Source organism: Emydura macquarii, unplaced genomic scaffold (assembly GCF_026122565.2).
Source record: "Emydura macquarii macquarii isolate MOO-44397 ecotype Brisbane River unplaced genomic scaffold, CSIRO-AGI_Emac_v2 contig_2184, whole genome shotgun sequence".
NCBI lineage: Eukaryota > Metazoa > Chordata > Testudines > Chelidae > Emydura > Emydura macquarii.
The window spans coordinates 1,134,508-1,149,160 of NW_027132321.1; the positions used below are offsets into that span (position 1 = coordinate 1,134,508).

Sequence of the window (14,653 nt, forward strand, 5' to 3'; positions counted from 1 at the left end):
ACAAAACTTTACAGGCAATTAGCGCAGAATAAAGACAAAGTGGGATCTCAGAATTTGTGAGTTAAGAGTAGACCTGGCCCTAAAGAGCTCTGCAATTCAAAGTGATGAAGCATTCTTCTTCCGTATCCACATGAAAGTGCTGGGTGCTGTTAGGACCTGAACCTGCTACATACCCTTAATTCCCACTGAAGAAAGGCCTCTACACATCAGCCATGTTCTATCCATGAGGATTGCATTTCATCGCTTTAGTCACATGGCCATGCTACATGGAGCGCATGGCCATTGCTGGTCTAAGCTTCTCTGCTGGCCAAATCACAGCGCAGTAGTAGAATTATTCTCAGATGGAAGATATATCAGCTTTCCTCTAGAGGAGAAACGGGTCCAAAATTGGCTGACATGTTCGGGATAAGCAAAATGCTATGCGGACAGGCCCAAATGTAATTACAGCCCTTTTTGATCATTGCTGTAACTTGCGTCAACAAACACTTTCAAGGCCTTAGATGGGGTAAAGTGACTTGTCAAAGTTCAAACAGGAAGAGAGTGGCAGAGACAAACAGAACTTAGGAGTTCCAAAACTCTTTCTAGCCCAGCCCTAGCCAACAGACCACACTCCCACAAAAATAGAGGTTAGTATGCTATTTTTTTCTTTTTGACTGAATTAAATAGCATAGGAAAAGTAACACCCCCACCCCACATCACAGTAACACCCCCCAAACACAGAAGAGGTTGTAAAGTATATCTAATGTACCATTCTAACAGGCCCATCTGTGTTCCCTGAAAGTTTGGACAATATTGAGATAAGTGGGCACAGATTTCTACAGAGAGAAATGCATTTCTGAAGTTGAAAAGCCAAGTTCTAGTTGTTCATTAGGTAAACTAATGAAAGAAAAAGCAATTGCATAAGATTAAAAAAATCCAAAAAAATTAAGTGGGGGTGTTGTTAACCCAGAAGAAATGAGCCAGGAAGCAGAAAATTACTTTTACTGAAGAATAACCAAACTGAAAGAGTTTTAGAACCAATGAACTCATGTGTAACAAAGGCAACATTATTAAGAATACCATTACTTATTTCCTCTGGAGACAAAAATCAGAGGGTGTTTCCTCAATCCTCATTAAATACAGTGCTAGCTCTTCATTTTAAAAAATATGCAGGAAGGTCTTTTAAACAACAGGATCAGTAATCATTAATCCTTAATGGCACTCTTCACACTTTTTCTTTAAGTAGTTTAACTGAAAACAAACACTTCAGAAGTGTAGTTTAGCTTTGTCCCAATTGTTGTTGCAACACTACTGGACAAATTTACCTTGGGAGCTATTATTTGTAAACCATTTAGTTGTAAGTCAAAACTTACTATTACAGTAGAAACTCAGTGTTATAAAAAAATACCTTAGACATTCTAAAGTTTAAATATCTGAAAGTCAGTCACTATCGCAAAAGGTCTGACCACCTGAGCCTCAATCAATCAATTGGGGGGGGGGGAAAAGGCTTCAGACAGACTCTTGATCATCGCCTTTAATTCCTGATAGGACACTCTTGTACAGTTTATTAGCTTTGTCATCACCCCGCAATTACAGGAAAAGGGCAGCTTCAAGAAATAGTTCTGGAACCCTGTACTGGTATTAACATTTGGACAGTTCTACTAAGTAACAAGTAGAGCTCTGGCTGCCAGTCAGGCATTTTCAGCAATACATATCAAAGCAGTACTGGATTGCAATTAACTTCATCCGCATCATAGTTGTCCATTTATTTCATAGCTAGATGAAACTGGAGAACTGGAAGCAAAAAGACTGGGCTCAAATATGGTCAAGAACAGCCCACTTTCTTCCATCTGTACTAAATGGGAGGATGCTCCAAAAATCTTTTTAACCATTTCTCACTAGCACTGAACTTTACCTGGGATTGAAAGTATAAGAAAAGAACACCCAATCTTTGACTCGTGATCTCCAAAACTGTAAAAGGTTTAAAACTAAAACCCCACTCCTGCATGGATTTACAGTAATGAAGTTAAACACAGTCCCATTGACTTTGATGAGACTACTCACAGTAGTAAAGTTAAGCACGTTTGCAGGATTGAGACCTAATCCATGCCAGGAAACCAAGACTGAGCAATTATGAAACAAATTCCAGATGCTGAGACTGTCAAAATCTAAACCACTCAATCAATATTCCTCTTATTTATCATGTTTTGTTAGGGTTTGGACCATGATGGTAGTTAGAATGAAGGTTGGATTCTGCAAGCGTTGCACTTTATCAGCATATCAGGTGATCCATACAATGACAAATTTCAGAGTTTTAGATAAAACATGGCAATTGTTCGCAAAAATAATTTCTATCACCCAATCAAAAAGAGAGATACATTTATCAGGGAAACTAGTCGGAGATCTTTTGTAGAAAACATGGTAAATCAAAATACAGTACTGCCTGATTTACTTAAACACAAAAATACCACCAACAAAACTAAAACAATTAAGATTAGCATTACCTCCCGCCACACACATGCAAAGCATTTAACAATCTAATGGCTATTTTTTTAAAATGTTAACTAACTAGAGAGAGGAGCATATCATGATCTTTATCCTATATCATATTAAGAAATCTTTGATAAAATTGGACGACAAAGTAAATCTAGTATGAATACACATTCTTCTAAGATAAATTGACTTGTGTCCTCAAAGAATTATTGGTGTAGTTTCCTGTATATTTACTATTGCATGTATCAAATAATTCATAGCACTTGAGTTCAGGAATGCATGGTGAATACCATTCATCCAATAACTGACTTCAGAAAGCTACAGGTACCTTTTAGTACCCCACCTATTTACTGGAAAGAAACCATTCTCTATCTGACTCATTTCAAAAGGGGCAAATACTGCCCTGCCCTAGCTTCCCATCCAGCAGAACCAATGTACATTCACTGCAGGAGGAGTGCATGGGGCAAGTCACACCCCCTGCACATTGCAGAACTGTACTCAATAGGAGTGTTTACTGTGCCCCCATGGGTGAGGGAAGCCAAGGAACAGAGATTGTATACAGCACTCATTTCTTCCAGGATGGGCATACTGTGGCCCCGAAGCTGCAATAGTGGCCACAGAGTAGCTTAACTGATGCTCTATCATCTGGAAGGGACAGAAGAAAGATTCCTTCCCCCCTCCCCTATCCTGCTATTTAGAGTTGAAGATTTTGCACATAATCAGCAATTCTTCCTACTTTAGAATCTTAGATGATAGTCTCAACCCACTCTTGATACACCACTGATTACTAAACTAATACCTTATGTTTCACTGAATCAATGTAGGCATTCACAGTATATGAGCTGTATTTTGGAAATAGGGCTTCATTACCTGCCTGAATATTTTAGAAACTAAAGATAGAGACTTACTGGGGCCAGAAAGCTCATTTTTAAGTAAACTCAGTGCTAAGATGTTGATTTAACTGCAGTGGAGGCTGAAATTCTCTATTTATTCCCTTATTAGCAACAGCACTGTCAGTAACAGTGCTAGTTTGATCCATACGCCATCCCACTGCTATGCCTCATATCTAACATGGAAGTGAGGGTGCACTTTTAGTTGATGATGGAATAGTTTGGTCTCCATGGCCCATATTGATCCTTGGGCCTAGTGTCAGTTACAACATCGACACTTGTATACGGGGGACCAGCCTGAAGCCACCATTTAGTAACCATATTTAGAATATAGTGCAAAGTTGATCTCAAGTCCATTATGTTTGACAAGGACAGTTTCAGTATTTATTCTTCATGGTAAGAGGAAGCTTTGTATATTTCTCTGTGCCACTATTGCTCCCACCTTTACCAAGAAGGACAGGTGTTATACAACTAAGTAGCAGGTCCTAAACTGGAACCCACACCAATTAAAAATGTAGACAGGTGCTCATGTTAGCAAGTAACAGAGGGCAGAGAGTGGAGTACACACATTTCTCCACCAGTGAATAAGTCCTTGCCTTGCAATGTATAGTTAACAACTGGCATTCTGAGTAACATTCGTATCTTTCAAGTATCTTATTAAATAAATGTAAACTAGTGCCTGAAATTTTCATTTTAGATTCATTACAAAGCTTGTTAGAAACATCAGATGCAGATTTCATTACTGTCATTCAGATAAAGAGATTGCTTTCCTTAACGAAGAGTTTTGTGTCACCACCTGGTACAAAGCAAGTCCAGCCTATTGATCCACTGCCAAAGGCTACTGAAACACCCGCATCAGACTTTAATGAAATGAGGTATGGATTAAAAGATGGAGGTAGCTAGTCAGCACTGAGGCTGTACAGACATTAAAAGATTTAGAAATGTACCGACAAACTCCTCACTGTCAAGAGAATGAGGGCAGGATATACTCAGCACAGAACCCTCAGCTTTGGAATTCCCTTGCACTCTTGTTGTGACAGGGCCGGAGTGTGGTGAGCTTCCAGTCGCACTAAAGCCTACTGACAGAGGCTCTCACTAAAGATGTAGGTTGAATTGCGAGGGTCCAGTTTTTATTTTACCTTAGTATGACTGGAAGAGGGGGGAATAATTTTTTTCCTGTCATTATGTTGCCCTGTATTAATTTAAATTCATCTGTGTCTGAGTGTTCACTTTGATTTGACTACAAACAAAATACCTATTCAAGGAAGAAGCACCCTGACAGATAATTAAAATCACAATCCATTCAAAAACAAACAGCAACAGCAGTTCAGAGGACAACCTCTTCACCACCAAGAAACAAAACAGCTATTTCCCATCTCAGAGCTTATAAAGCACTCAACATGGGAGACACTAAGAATACCACAGATCCTCAAACCCCCACGTTTCTCAGGCATCCCCAGATGCCTACACAAATAAATGTGATTTGCAGTGTTCTGCAGGTCAGCAAATCTGGACTATTTTGGACCACAATGGGTGGGAAGGAAGCAAATTTCATCATGTGAACTCTAGCTGAAATGTTTTCACGGATTGCAACTGTGCCAATAATATACAGGAAGAGATGGATGTTTCGAAATGTTGTGTTTAAATGTATTATTAAATCTAATAAACACAGTCGTCAAAAAAGCAATTGTCTGCTTAGTTTAACTTGCAATATGCCTTGGTATAAAAAAACATAATAAAGCTAAAGTCCTAGTTCAATTTGCTTCAAAAATTAATTCTAGAAAACCCAGATTAATTAGAACATCTAGTTCAGTTTAAATTGTCAGAGCAGTGAAAAGAGAAGTGGTTACCTTTCCTTGCTAGGAGGTTTTGCCATTGTCAAGCTATTGCCCTAACACAATACAAATGATAAAGCACAGAACATATGATTTTATCGGCTGTGCTGTTATACAACTAGGACAATGTTTCTCATGCCAGTGGTGAGAGAGAAACCGTCAAACTGACAGAATATTGTAATTAAACAAGAGTCACTGCCTTGGCCCACAGACTTAGCTTTTCTTTTGAAATGAACTATTCAACTTCACTGTAAACAAATAACCAAATAAAGAATTTTTTTAAAAATGCAAAGGTCCAATTCTGCTCCCAAATTTACTTATGGAAATTCAAGTAAGTGGAAGTTGTGGAAGAATAGCTGAGAGCAGAATTGGACCCTGAGTGCTGAGATTCTAATTATATGCTCCCTCTGTGGAGTAGAGATAGAAGGGGAAAGTGAAGTGATGAAAGCATGCTTAGCTGAAGGTTAACTGCTACGCCAGGTGTCTGGGTAATAGACACAGAGCAAGAGGTGGGTCCTAAATGTAATTCAAACACAGATGAGGGATTGCATAAATCAATCATGGCAGTACTGAATGTAACACAGTGAAGGAATCACAAAAATAACATGCATCCGATGAGCTGGGTTTCTGCCCACGAAAGCTTATGCCCAAATAAATTTGTTAGTCTTTAAGGTGCCACAGGACTCTCGCTGTTTTACAAAAATAATAAGTTCTAGAAAACAATCATAATTAACATTTGTTTAAACTTTGTAAAGTCCATACCTGTGTTGTGCAGAACTTGAGAAGCTGTAATGAGCTTTATATTTACAATGTAAAAATCATTAGTCTGTGATTGCAGGTAATACTATTTAGCATTCACTCAACATTTGAGATGCATGCCAGTAAAGAGGGTTTTACTGCAATGATCTGATATTCCTGGTTAATTATAATATATTCATATTAATGCCATTCTATGATGGGAAGCTGAGTTTTCTTTGGAAAGTGAAAACATTACCATGAAATTGAAATGTGGAATTCCAAGACTGTTCTCAGGAGAAACAGCATCATTGTAATTGGTTCTGAACTTAGACAAAGCTAAGATACCATTCAACAACAGAGATTTAACCCTTTTTAAGTTAGCACTGTACATTACTATGGAGATAGCTTGCAGAGATTCCATTTCCTGGCTTTGTGACACTGGGACTTAAACAGAGTATGAGTAACTCACACTGAAATCACAGTCCCCAACTATGGTCACATGTCATATTACACCCAAAACAGAAAGGTCTGGTAGGGTAAGGGACTCTAAAAGGTGATCAGAAATTAATCCAATCACTTATCCAAGAGTTCCTTTAAATTCTGCTTCACTGCAAGTGATTCTCTGTCATGAATTCCACCCAGATCGATACAGACATACCCTACATTCCTATATATTCATATATAATTATAAGCATGAGAATAAATCTCTACCTCAAAACCATCTTACCCCAAGGTTAAACTCTGCTATTATAACTTGCTGTGTAGTGCTCTAGAGCTGCTGTTCAATACAGACAAAAGGCAGGGTGCTTAGTACACCTGACAATAGTTTAATGAAAAACTGGCAAAAAAACCCCTCTCTCACTTCCCATGTAAATCTCAGATAAAAGGAAAATAAAAAAGTAGCACGCCCCTTAAATTCTGCATTCATATTACATACAAAGTCCAAAATTAATTAGAACAGTACATAATCTCCTGCTTGCCCTAACATCTGCTATTATATGCCTAGCCCTTTTCAATATTTTACAAATAGCCAATACATGTTCTTAATTTCAGATCTTTTTTGAGATTCTTCATTTAGCTTTACAAAAGGGGAGATGGAGAGAATTTAAATATATATCATTATTGCATTTTACAATTATACAGATGCTAATCCACTAAGAATGTGACCAGGCCAAACACAGATCATCAATGTATTTAAAAATACCCACTGGAAAGGAAGGCTATTCCTCTCAGATGCCACGCATAGCTGCAGCAGACACTTTTTGAAATTGAGAAGCAACATGATGTATAATTCACACACACGTCACATATTTGGGAGTGAAAAAAGTATTCTTTATGTCATACAAGTGTTCAGAAGAATTACAATAGTTGATCTTGCTTCATTCAAAACACGGCAGAATACTGATTCATCCGTGGACAGACAGAAGTGGAAATAATTTACACAGAACAAAAGAGCAAAATTACAATGCTGAAACTATAAAAGATCCCTGTTGGAAGGCCATTCTTTACCACAGGGCTGAAGTCTTCCATGAGGATTTAGTTTCAGTGGTAAGACAACAGGGCATTTTTTTAAGCAGGTATGTCAGGACTAGTATTCTGTAAAGGATAAATCTTACTTTATTTTCATAAAAGGGGAAGGCTACATACAGTAAATGTTGGAATTCCATGTGTTGTTTTATCCTCTCTCCCTCAATTTTGAAAGGAAGATCCTTTGCAACAAACACCTCCAGCTCTACCCGTTATAGACCCGCCTGACTCCTGCCACACAAAAGTGCTGATTTTCCACAACCAACCGATTTTATAATAAACCAACTACTGGTCTGAGTGATAGCCTTTACTGACACTAATTCCCCTACTTTCTCTCTAAGAGTGCCATGTGCTCTCAAAACACACATTTCCTATAAACTCCACTCACAAAACGTAAGTGTGCTTTGGAGAGGGAGCACTGTACCATGGATAAAACAGTGAATTTGGAACAGAAAGTCAAATACAAGTTACTCATTCCAACACTACATTAGAAAGACTTCTGTAGAACTAAAAACCAAACAAGCTGGAAGCTTAGTTTAACATGAATCTGTTCCACTGTTCTCCTAAGAAAGCTGCAGAGCCTATACCATGGATAGACAGACCATGTGAGAACATGTTTGCTCAACCACAAACTTCAGTTACAATAACAAAGATTTATCCCAGGGAGTTCTCCCAAGATAGAAACAGACAGATGCAAAAACTGCTCTCCTTCCCCAGCTTGAGATAGAATGGAAAAAATCCAGCAACAGTGTTCATGGAATTTTTGAGAAATAAATGCTTTAAAAGTCCAAGTAACAATGCAACACAACATACATCAGATTACAATGGACATAAAGATAACCGATCCCCTCTAGGAAATGCAATCACCTCAGAATCGCTGCGCAAAATAAACCTCATCTACTGATGATAAAATGATAAGCAGTGATGAAGCCAGTCAAATATTTTCAACTACAAAATTATTAGGGACTTGAATTGTACTGGTTATACCGAATACTTTGCTAATGACAACTATGCCAAACCATCTGCTGTAGACTGCAAAAAAAAAAAAAAAAAGAGGAAGAAACTCCGTGAAGGGCAGCACAGGCTGCAAGGAATGTGCACACCGAATAACTTGCTACAGAACTGCCTGGCTCTGCCGAAAGGATCCATCCCATGGGAGTGGAGATTATTCTGCCAGTGCGACTAGCCGGCAGCGGACAGGGACTAAACCAGGGTCTAGGAAAGCAGGCACTGCCCCGCTGCCGGGCTGGGAGCAGGGTCCAGCGGGGGACGGAGCCGGAGCAGTTACATAAGCTGTGAAGTGCTGCAGGTGGAGGAAAGGCCGGCGCCGGCCGACTCCAGCCAGCCCCACGAGTGGCGAAAGAGCAGCAGGATCCTGCAGCAGCCCGGGCAGGGGAGGAGGGGGAGAGACGGGGGCAAGCACGGCCCGAGGAAGACGGGGCTCAGTGTAGCCAACCCGCCGGAGCGGAGCGGAGCGGAGCGGAGCGGAGGGGATGTGGCGAGGCCAGCTGCGCCCCAGGACGGAGGGGCAGCGGGCCGGGGGCCAAGGCGGGCCGGGCCGGGGGCCAAGGCGGGCCCAGGCAGGTCCCAGAGACCGGGCCAGGCTCGAGCCAGGGCAGGAGCGCGGCGGGCACAGCGAGGGGGCCCCGTCCCGGCAGGTCCCCGGGGCGGGGCGGGTCCGGTCCGGTCGGGCTCACCTGGGCGCACCGTCTTGAGGCGCACGGGCTCCCTGAAGTGGCGGATGACGGCCAGCGTGTCGCGGTGGGTGAGGCCGCTGACGGGGGTGCCGTTCACTTCCAGCAGCACGTCCCCGGGGCCGGGGGGCTTCCCGGAGAGCAGCACGGGGCCGGACCCGCCGCCGCCGCCCAGCAGCAGGCGGCCCCCCAGGTAGGGGAACTCGCCGTGCTCGGCGCCGCCGCGCAGCAGGTCGGGGTCGGGCGCCCCGGCGGGCGGCGGCGGCCCCCAGGACACGGCGCACTCCTGCACCTTGCTCAGCCAGTGCCGCTTCTTCCGCAGCGTCTTCGACATGCCGCACCATGGGGGGCCGGGCCGGGCCGGGCCGCGCCGCGCCAAGCCGCGCCGCCGCGCCCGGCTGCGGGGTGGGTGCTCGCCTCACAGGGCCGCGCGCCCTCCCGCCCGCCGCCGCCCAGCCTCGCGCCGCGCCGCGCCTCGCCTCCGAATGCGGCTGCCGCCGCGCCGCTGCTCCCGACTGGCGCCCGGCCCCGCCCCTCACTCAGGCGGCGGCGGCGGCACGGCCCCGCCCCCTCCCGCCTGGGCCCCGCCCCCACGCCGCCCGAAAGCCCCGCCCCTGGGGGGAAAGGGGGGTGGAGTGCAGTCACGGTGACGTCACAGGCAGAACTGACTGGCTGGCTGGCGTTCCACAGCTGGCCGCGGTGTCAGGCTGTCTGTCCCACCCCCCACAGCTGTCTGTCTCAGCGGCTCTTCCTACCCGTCCCTGGCCCTGCCCCTCTCCCTGCTATGGACTGTCTGGCCCCCCACCCTGCTTCTCGGGGTGCAGCCGCTCTACCTCAGCCCTGCCTGTCCGTCCGTCCGTCCATCCAGCCACACTGCTCTCCCTCCTTCCCAACCGCTGTCTGTCTGTCCTCCTGACTGCAGCATTCACCACCCTGTCTGTCCAGCCACCGCCGCCCTACCTTTGTTCCTCCTGGTCGGTCGGTCGGTCTGTCTGTCTGTCTGTCTGTCCATCCCTCCCCACCGCTCCTGGGCACCTCTCTCTCCCACTGCCTCCTGCACTCCGGCCCTGCAGATGTAGATACCACCCCCCTCTCTTTCTCTTTTCCCCCCACCCATTTGTCCCCCCTGGTGTCTGTCTGTCTACCCCCCCTTCTGTCCCCCCTACCCAATGTCCTCAGCTAGCACCTGTGGCTGCCCTCTCCTTTCACACCTGAGGTGAGGACAAAGCCCTGTCTGAAACACAGATTACTGCTGCTGCTGCCGCCTAGGACAGACTTTCTAAATCCAGCCACCTCTACAGGGTTCTGCAGTTCTTTTCCTTGGACGTGTATATGACTATGTACAACTTAGGCATACGCAGCAGACTTGCAGTTAACTGTACCCGTTAGAATAGAAATGTAGGGCGAGAAGGGACTTCAAGAGATAACTTAGTTGAGACCCTGCATGAAGCAAGACCATGTGGATCAGCCCTGACCCATAGTTGTTGAACCTGTTCTTAAAAGCCTCCAGGGATGAAGATTCCACTCCTTTCTACAGGAGACTGCCAGGAGTTAGCTAACCTTTATAGTTAGAAACTTTTCCCTAATATCTAACCTAAATCACCCTTGCTGCAAAGTAAGCCACTTACTTGTTGTTCTAGGTCCACCAATGACTATTAACCAGGACAGGCAGGGATTGCTGTTTGTCAGAAGCTGAAAATGGGCGATGGGATGGATCACTTGATGACGACCTGTTCTATTCATTCCCTCTGAAGCACCTGGCATTGGCCACAATTGGAAGACAGGATGCTGGACTAGATAGACCTTTGGTCTGACCACTTATGGTTGTTCTTATGTTCTCCACATCAACTGAAGGTACAGAAGAACAATTGATCACAGTCCTCTTTGTAATATATTTAAAGACTCAAGAAAAGACTTAGCAGGTCTACCCGGAGTCTAAACACGCCCCTTTGTTTTGGGTTTTTTTGTTTGTTTGTTTGTTTTTTTAACTCTTTCCTCATAGGTTTTCTACACCTTTTATCATTTTTTGCTTTCCTCTAGATTCTGTCCAGTTTATCCACATCTTTCCTAAAGTGTGGTGCCCAAAATTGGATACAGTACTCCAGCAGTGACCTCACCAGTGCCAAGTACAACAGGATAATTATTAGCTCCTGTGTATTACATACTACACCTTTGAATGATAGTAGCCCTTTTCACAACTGCATCACATTGGTGGCTCATACTCAATTTGTAATCCCTACTACCACCATCTAGCCAGTTTTTCCCTCTTTTAGAATTAAAATCAAATGCACAATTACAAGTGTAGTAGTTTGCACTTCTCTTTATTGAATTTAATCTTGTCGATTTCAGACCAATTCTCTCATTTGTCAAAGTTGTTTTGAATTCTCATGCTGTCCTCCTCCAAAAGACTTGCAACCCCTCCCAGCTTGGGATCATCCACAAATTTTATAAGCCCACTCTCCTTTACATTATCCAAGTCATTACTGAAAATATTGACTAGTATTGGACCCAGGACAGACCCTTGGAGGACCCCAAGTGACTGACACACACACTTTGACAGTAGACCATTAACTACTCTTTGAAAAACGATATTCAATCAGTTGTGCACTCACCTTATAATTTAATCTAGATCACATTTCCCTAGTTTGCTTATGAGAATGTCATGTGAGCATGTGAAAAGCCTTACTAAAAATCAAGATAGATCACATTTACTGCTTCCCCCCATCCACGTGGTCCGCAAGCCTCTCAAAGAAGGAAATTAGGTCAGTGTGGCATGATTTGTTCTTACCAAGTTCATGTTGGCTATTACTTATAATCCTATTATTATTCAGGTGCTCACAAACTGATTGTTTATTAATTTGTTCCAGCATCTTTCTAGGTTTTCAAGTTAGGCTGACTGGTCTATAATTCCCCAGGTCCTCTTTGTTCCCTTTTGCAAAGCTAGGTGCTATGTTTGCCCTCCTCCAGTCCTTTGGGATCTCACCCATCCTCAGAAGTTCTCAAAGATAATCGCTAACCATTCCAAGATTGCTTCTACTAGTTCCCTAAAGACCCTAGGATGAATTTTATCTGGCCAATTGAATAAATCTAACTTCTCTAAATATTCTTGCATCCTTGCCCAATAGTAGAATTTCTTTAGTTCCTGGCCATTTAGTAGCTCACTCAGCTTGTTTAGATGCATTTATAAATATATAAATGCCCCCTCACCAAAAGCCATTCCCCTTTACAAGTCTGTAATATTTATCTTCTCTCTCTACCATTTAGGTCTCAATTTTATGGGCACTTATGGATATGCTAACTTCACTGTAACTAATCACATGCTTAAAGCTAAGAAAATACACAAGTATTTGCAGGACCAGGACCTTAAGACGGCAAGTTCTTAGAGTCAAAGTTTGGGAGCATTTGACTTTACAGCAATGACAAGGACTAGTAACAACCGCTGTTTGTGAGGCTAACTCAAAATACGTTTTATTATCCAGGGACTTGAAAGTCTGCTAGTTCACAATTTCACAATGGTGTTGCACACACACCTCCCCCCCTTTAATTTATTTGTTTTTTTTCTCTTCATTAGAAAGTATATTTTTCATTGTAAATCTCTCACTGTCTAAAACATTTTAAGAGCATTTGTTTCCTTACTTGAAAATAGTAGCTTTGCCTTTAGGCTGACTACATGAAAGTCCCCGTTCAACTCTGAGATGTAGGAATCTAACTATCTTTAAAAGTGATTGTGCTTAAGTGTACACACTGTAATTCAACTTTGACTACCATGAGGGTGTAGTAATACCATTGTTTGCAAACATAAAGGGGTGTGACCTTACATTCCTCAAACACTTACATTCCTTTGTATACAATGAAACAGGAAAAACAGGTAGCTAAAGATTCCAAAAGGTCCATGCACTGTACTATAAAACAATGTTGTTTTGTTTCACTGACCGACTCATGAACTATATGTCCTGATATTCACATCAGTTTGCACTAGAGAGACTATTAGCAGTAACAGCTTTGAACTCTTTTTCCATTTCAATAACGGAGTGGGTTTAGAAAATGGCTAATCTTTCAGAAGTGGCTATGAACTATGCTCACAACAAATGTATACATAGTACTTTTCTATTGTTTCCAGAGGCTTACAAACCTCTACACAGGCCCACATAGCCAGTTCACATGGTAACTATTACCAAAAACAGGGAATCTGCAGAAAAGTTAGTTGCACTCAGAAGAGCTGCTTGCAGTGGGGCAATAACGTAGTCTAAAATGTGCATGAGTAACTAGGGTAGGGGTTCTCAAACTGGGGGTCAGGACCCCTCAAGGTGTTGCGACGTCATTATGGGGGGGAGGTCGCAAGTTGTCAGCCTGCCACGCATGCCCTGGCTGTGGCTGTTAGACCTATGCATGGCTGACAGTCAGAGCCCTTCAGAGCTGCATGGCCAGACAGCAGCAGCTGCTGGCCGGGTGCTCTAAAGGCAGCACCACCCCCACATGTAGCGCAGAGGTAAGGGTAACATGGCATGGGAGGGGTCATCACTTTTTTGGGTGAGTCATCACAGCATGAAATATTTTCAAGGGAGGGGAGGGGCCAGAAAAAACTGAGAACCCCTGAACTAGGGAGACATTAATTGGTTACTGGCTGATCACATTAATCCAAATACATTTATGGTGTAACTCCTTTGAGGTTAATGAAGTTACACCAGGGATGGATTTAGCTCACTGCATTCAGTGTCATTTAAAGCGTATACGAGTTGTCCACAATGACACCTAAATCTTTTTCCTCTAAATTAAAATTGCTGTTAAATTATTCATTCCAGTGTGCATTATCTTGCAGTTATGGGCATTCAGTTTCACCTGGACACTGCTAATTAGCTATATCAGAGGGCTTTTCCCTTGGTGTCCTGCTTTCCTTTTTTGTTTAGGGGTATGCAAGCCATCTATGATTGCAGAACTGCCAACCCCAAATGTTTAACACACACACACACACACACACACACACACACACACACACACACACACACACACCACCCACCCCATCAGGCCTGCAAAAAATCATGGATTGACTTAAAAGTTATTAGATATAAAAATACGTTTAGAGTTTTTTAATATGACTTTTGGGTTTTGTGACTTTAGGGTTCACATTTTGAAGTTGAGCTACACAACCATGAAGCCTGGAAACTTACTTTAAAAAAACCCAAATCAAACAAACCAAAAACCCTAAAACTGAGATTCTGGTGAATTCCCAGGGCTTTAAGAAAAATTAACAAATGAACATCATGGGAGCTAGCAACATTTACTCTTATATGATATAAGTAGCTCCCATACTGACTTTAATCCATGCAGATTTTAATTCTCACTTTTGACTTGATCTTTTTGCCTAGTTTTTTCATTTTTGTGATTATAAGGACCAAGTAAAACTGTCTGGTCTAATTCCTTTGTCCAAGTTGAGAGAGAAAAAATATTATATAAACAAACCAAACAGCCTAACATTTAAAAAAAATTAGGGCATGAT

The 14,653-nt window shown here is 42.9% G+C and overlaps 1 protein-coding gene across 2 annotated transcripts in view; it reads right to left on the bottom strand.

Annotated features, from left to right (window-relative positions):
- MAGI3 (membrane associated guanylate kinase, WW and PDZ domain containing 3) overlaps window positions 1-9,530 on the bottom strand; it is a 153,829-nt gene extending 144,299 nt beyond the window's left edge. For both annotated transcript variants that reach the window (XM_067558774.1, XM_067558775.1), the window contains exon 1: window positions 9,160-9,530. In XM_067558774.1, the coding sequence (XP_067414875.1) occupies window positions 9,160-9,490 (331 nt within the window). In that variant the 5' untranslated portion in view covers window positions 9,491-9,530. The remainder of the gene's footprint in view (window positions 1-9,159) is intronic.
- Between the last annotated feature and the right edge of the window lie 5,123 nt (window positions 9,531-14,653).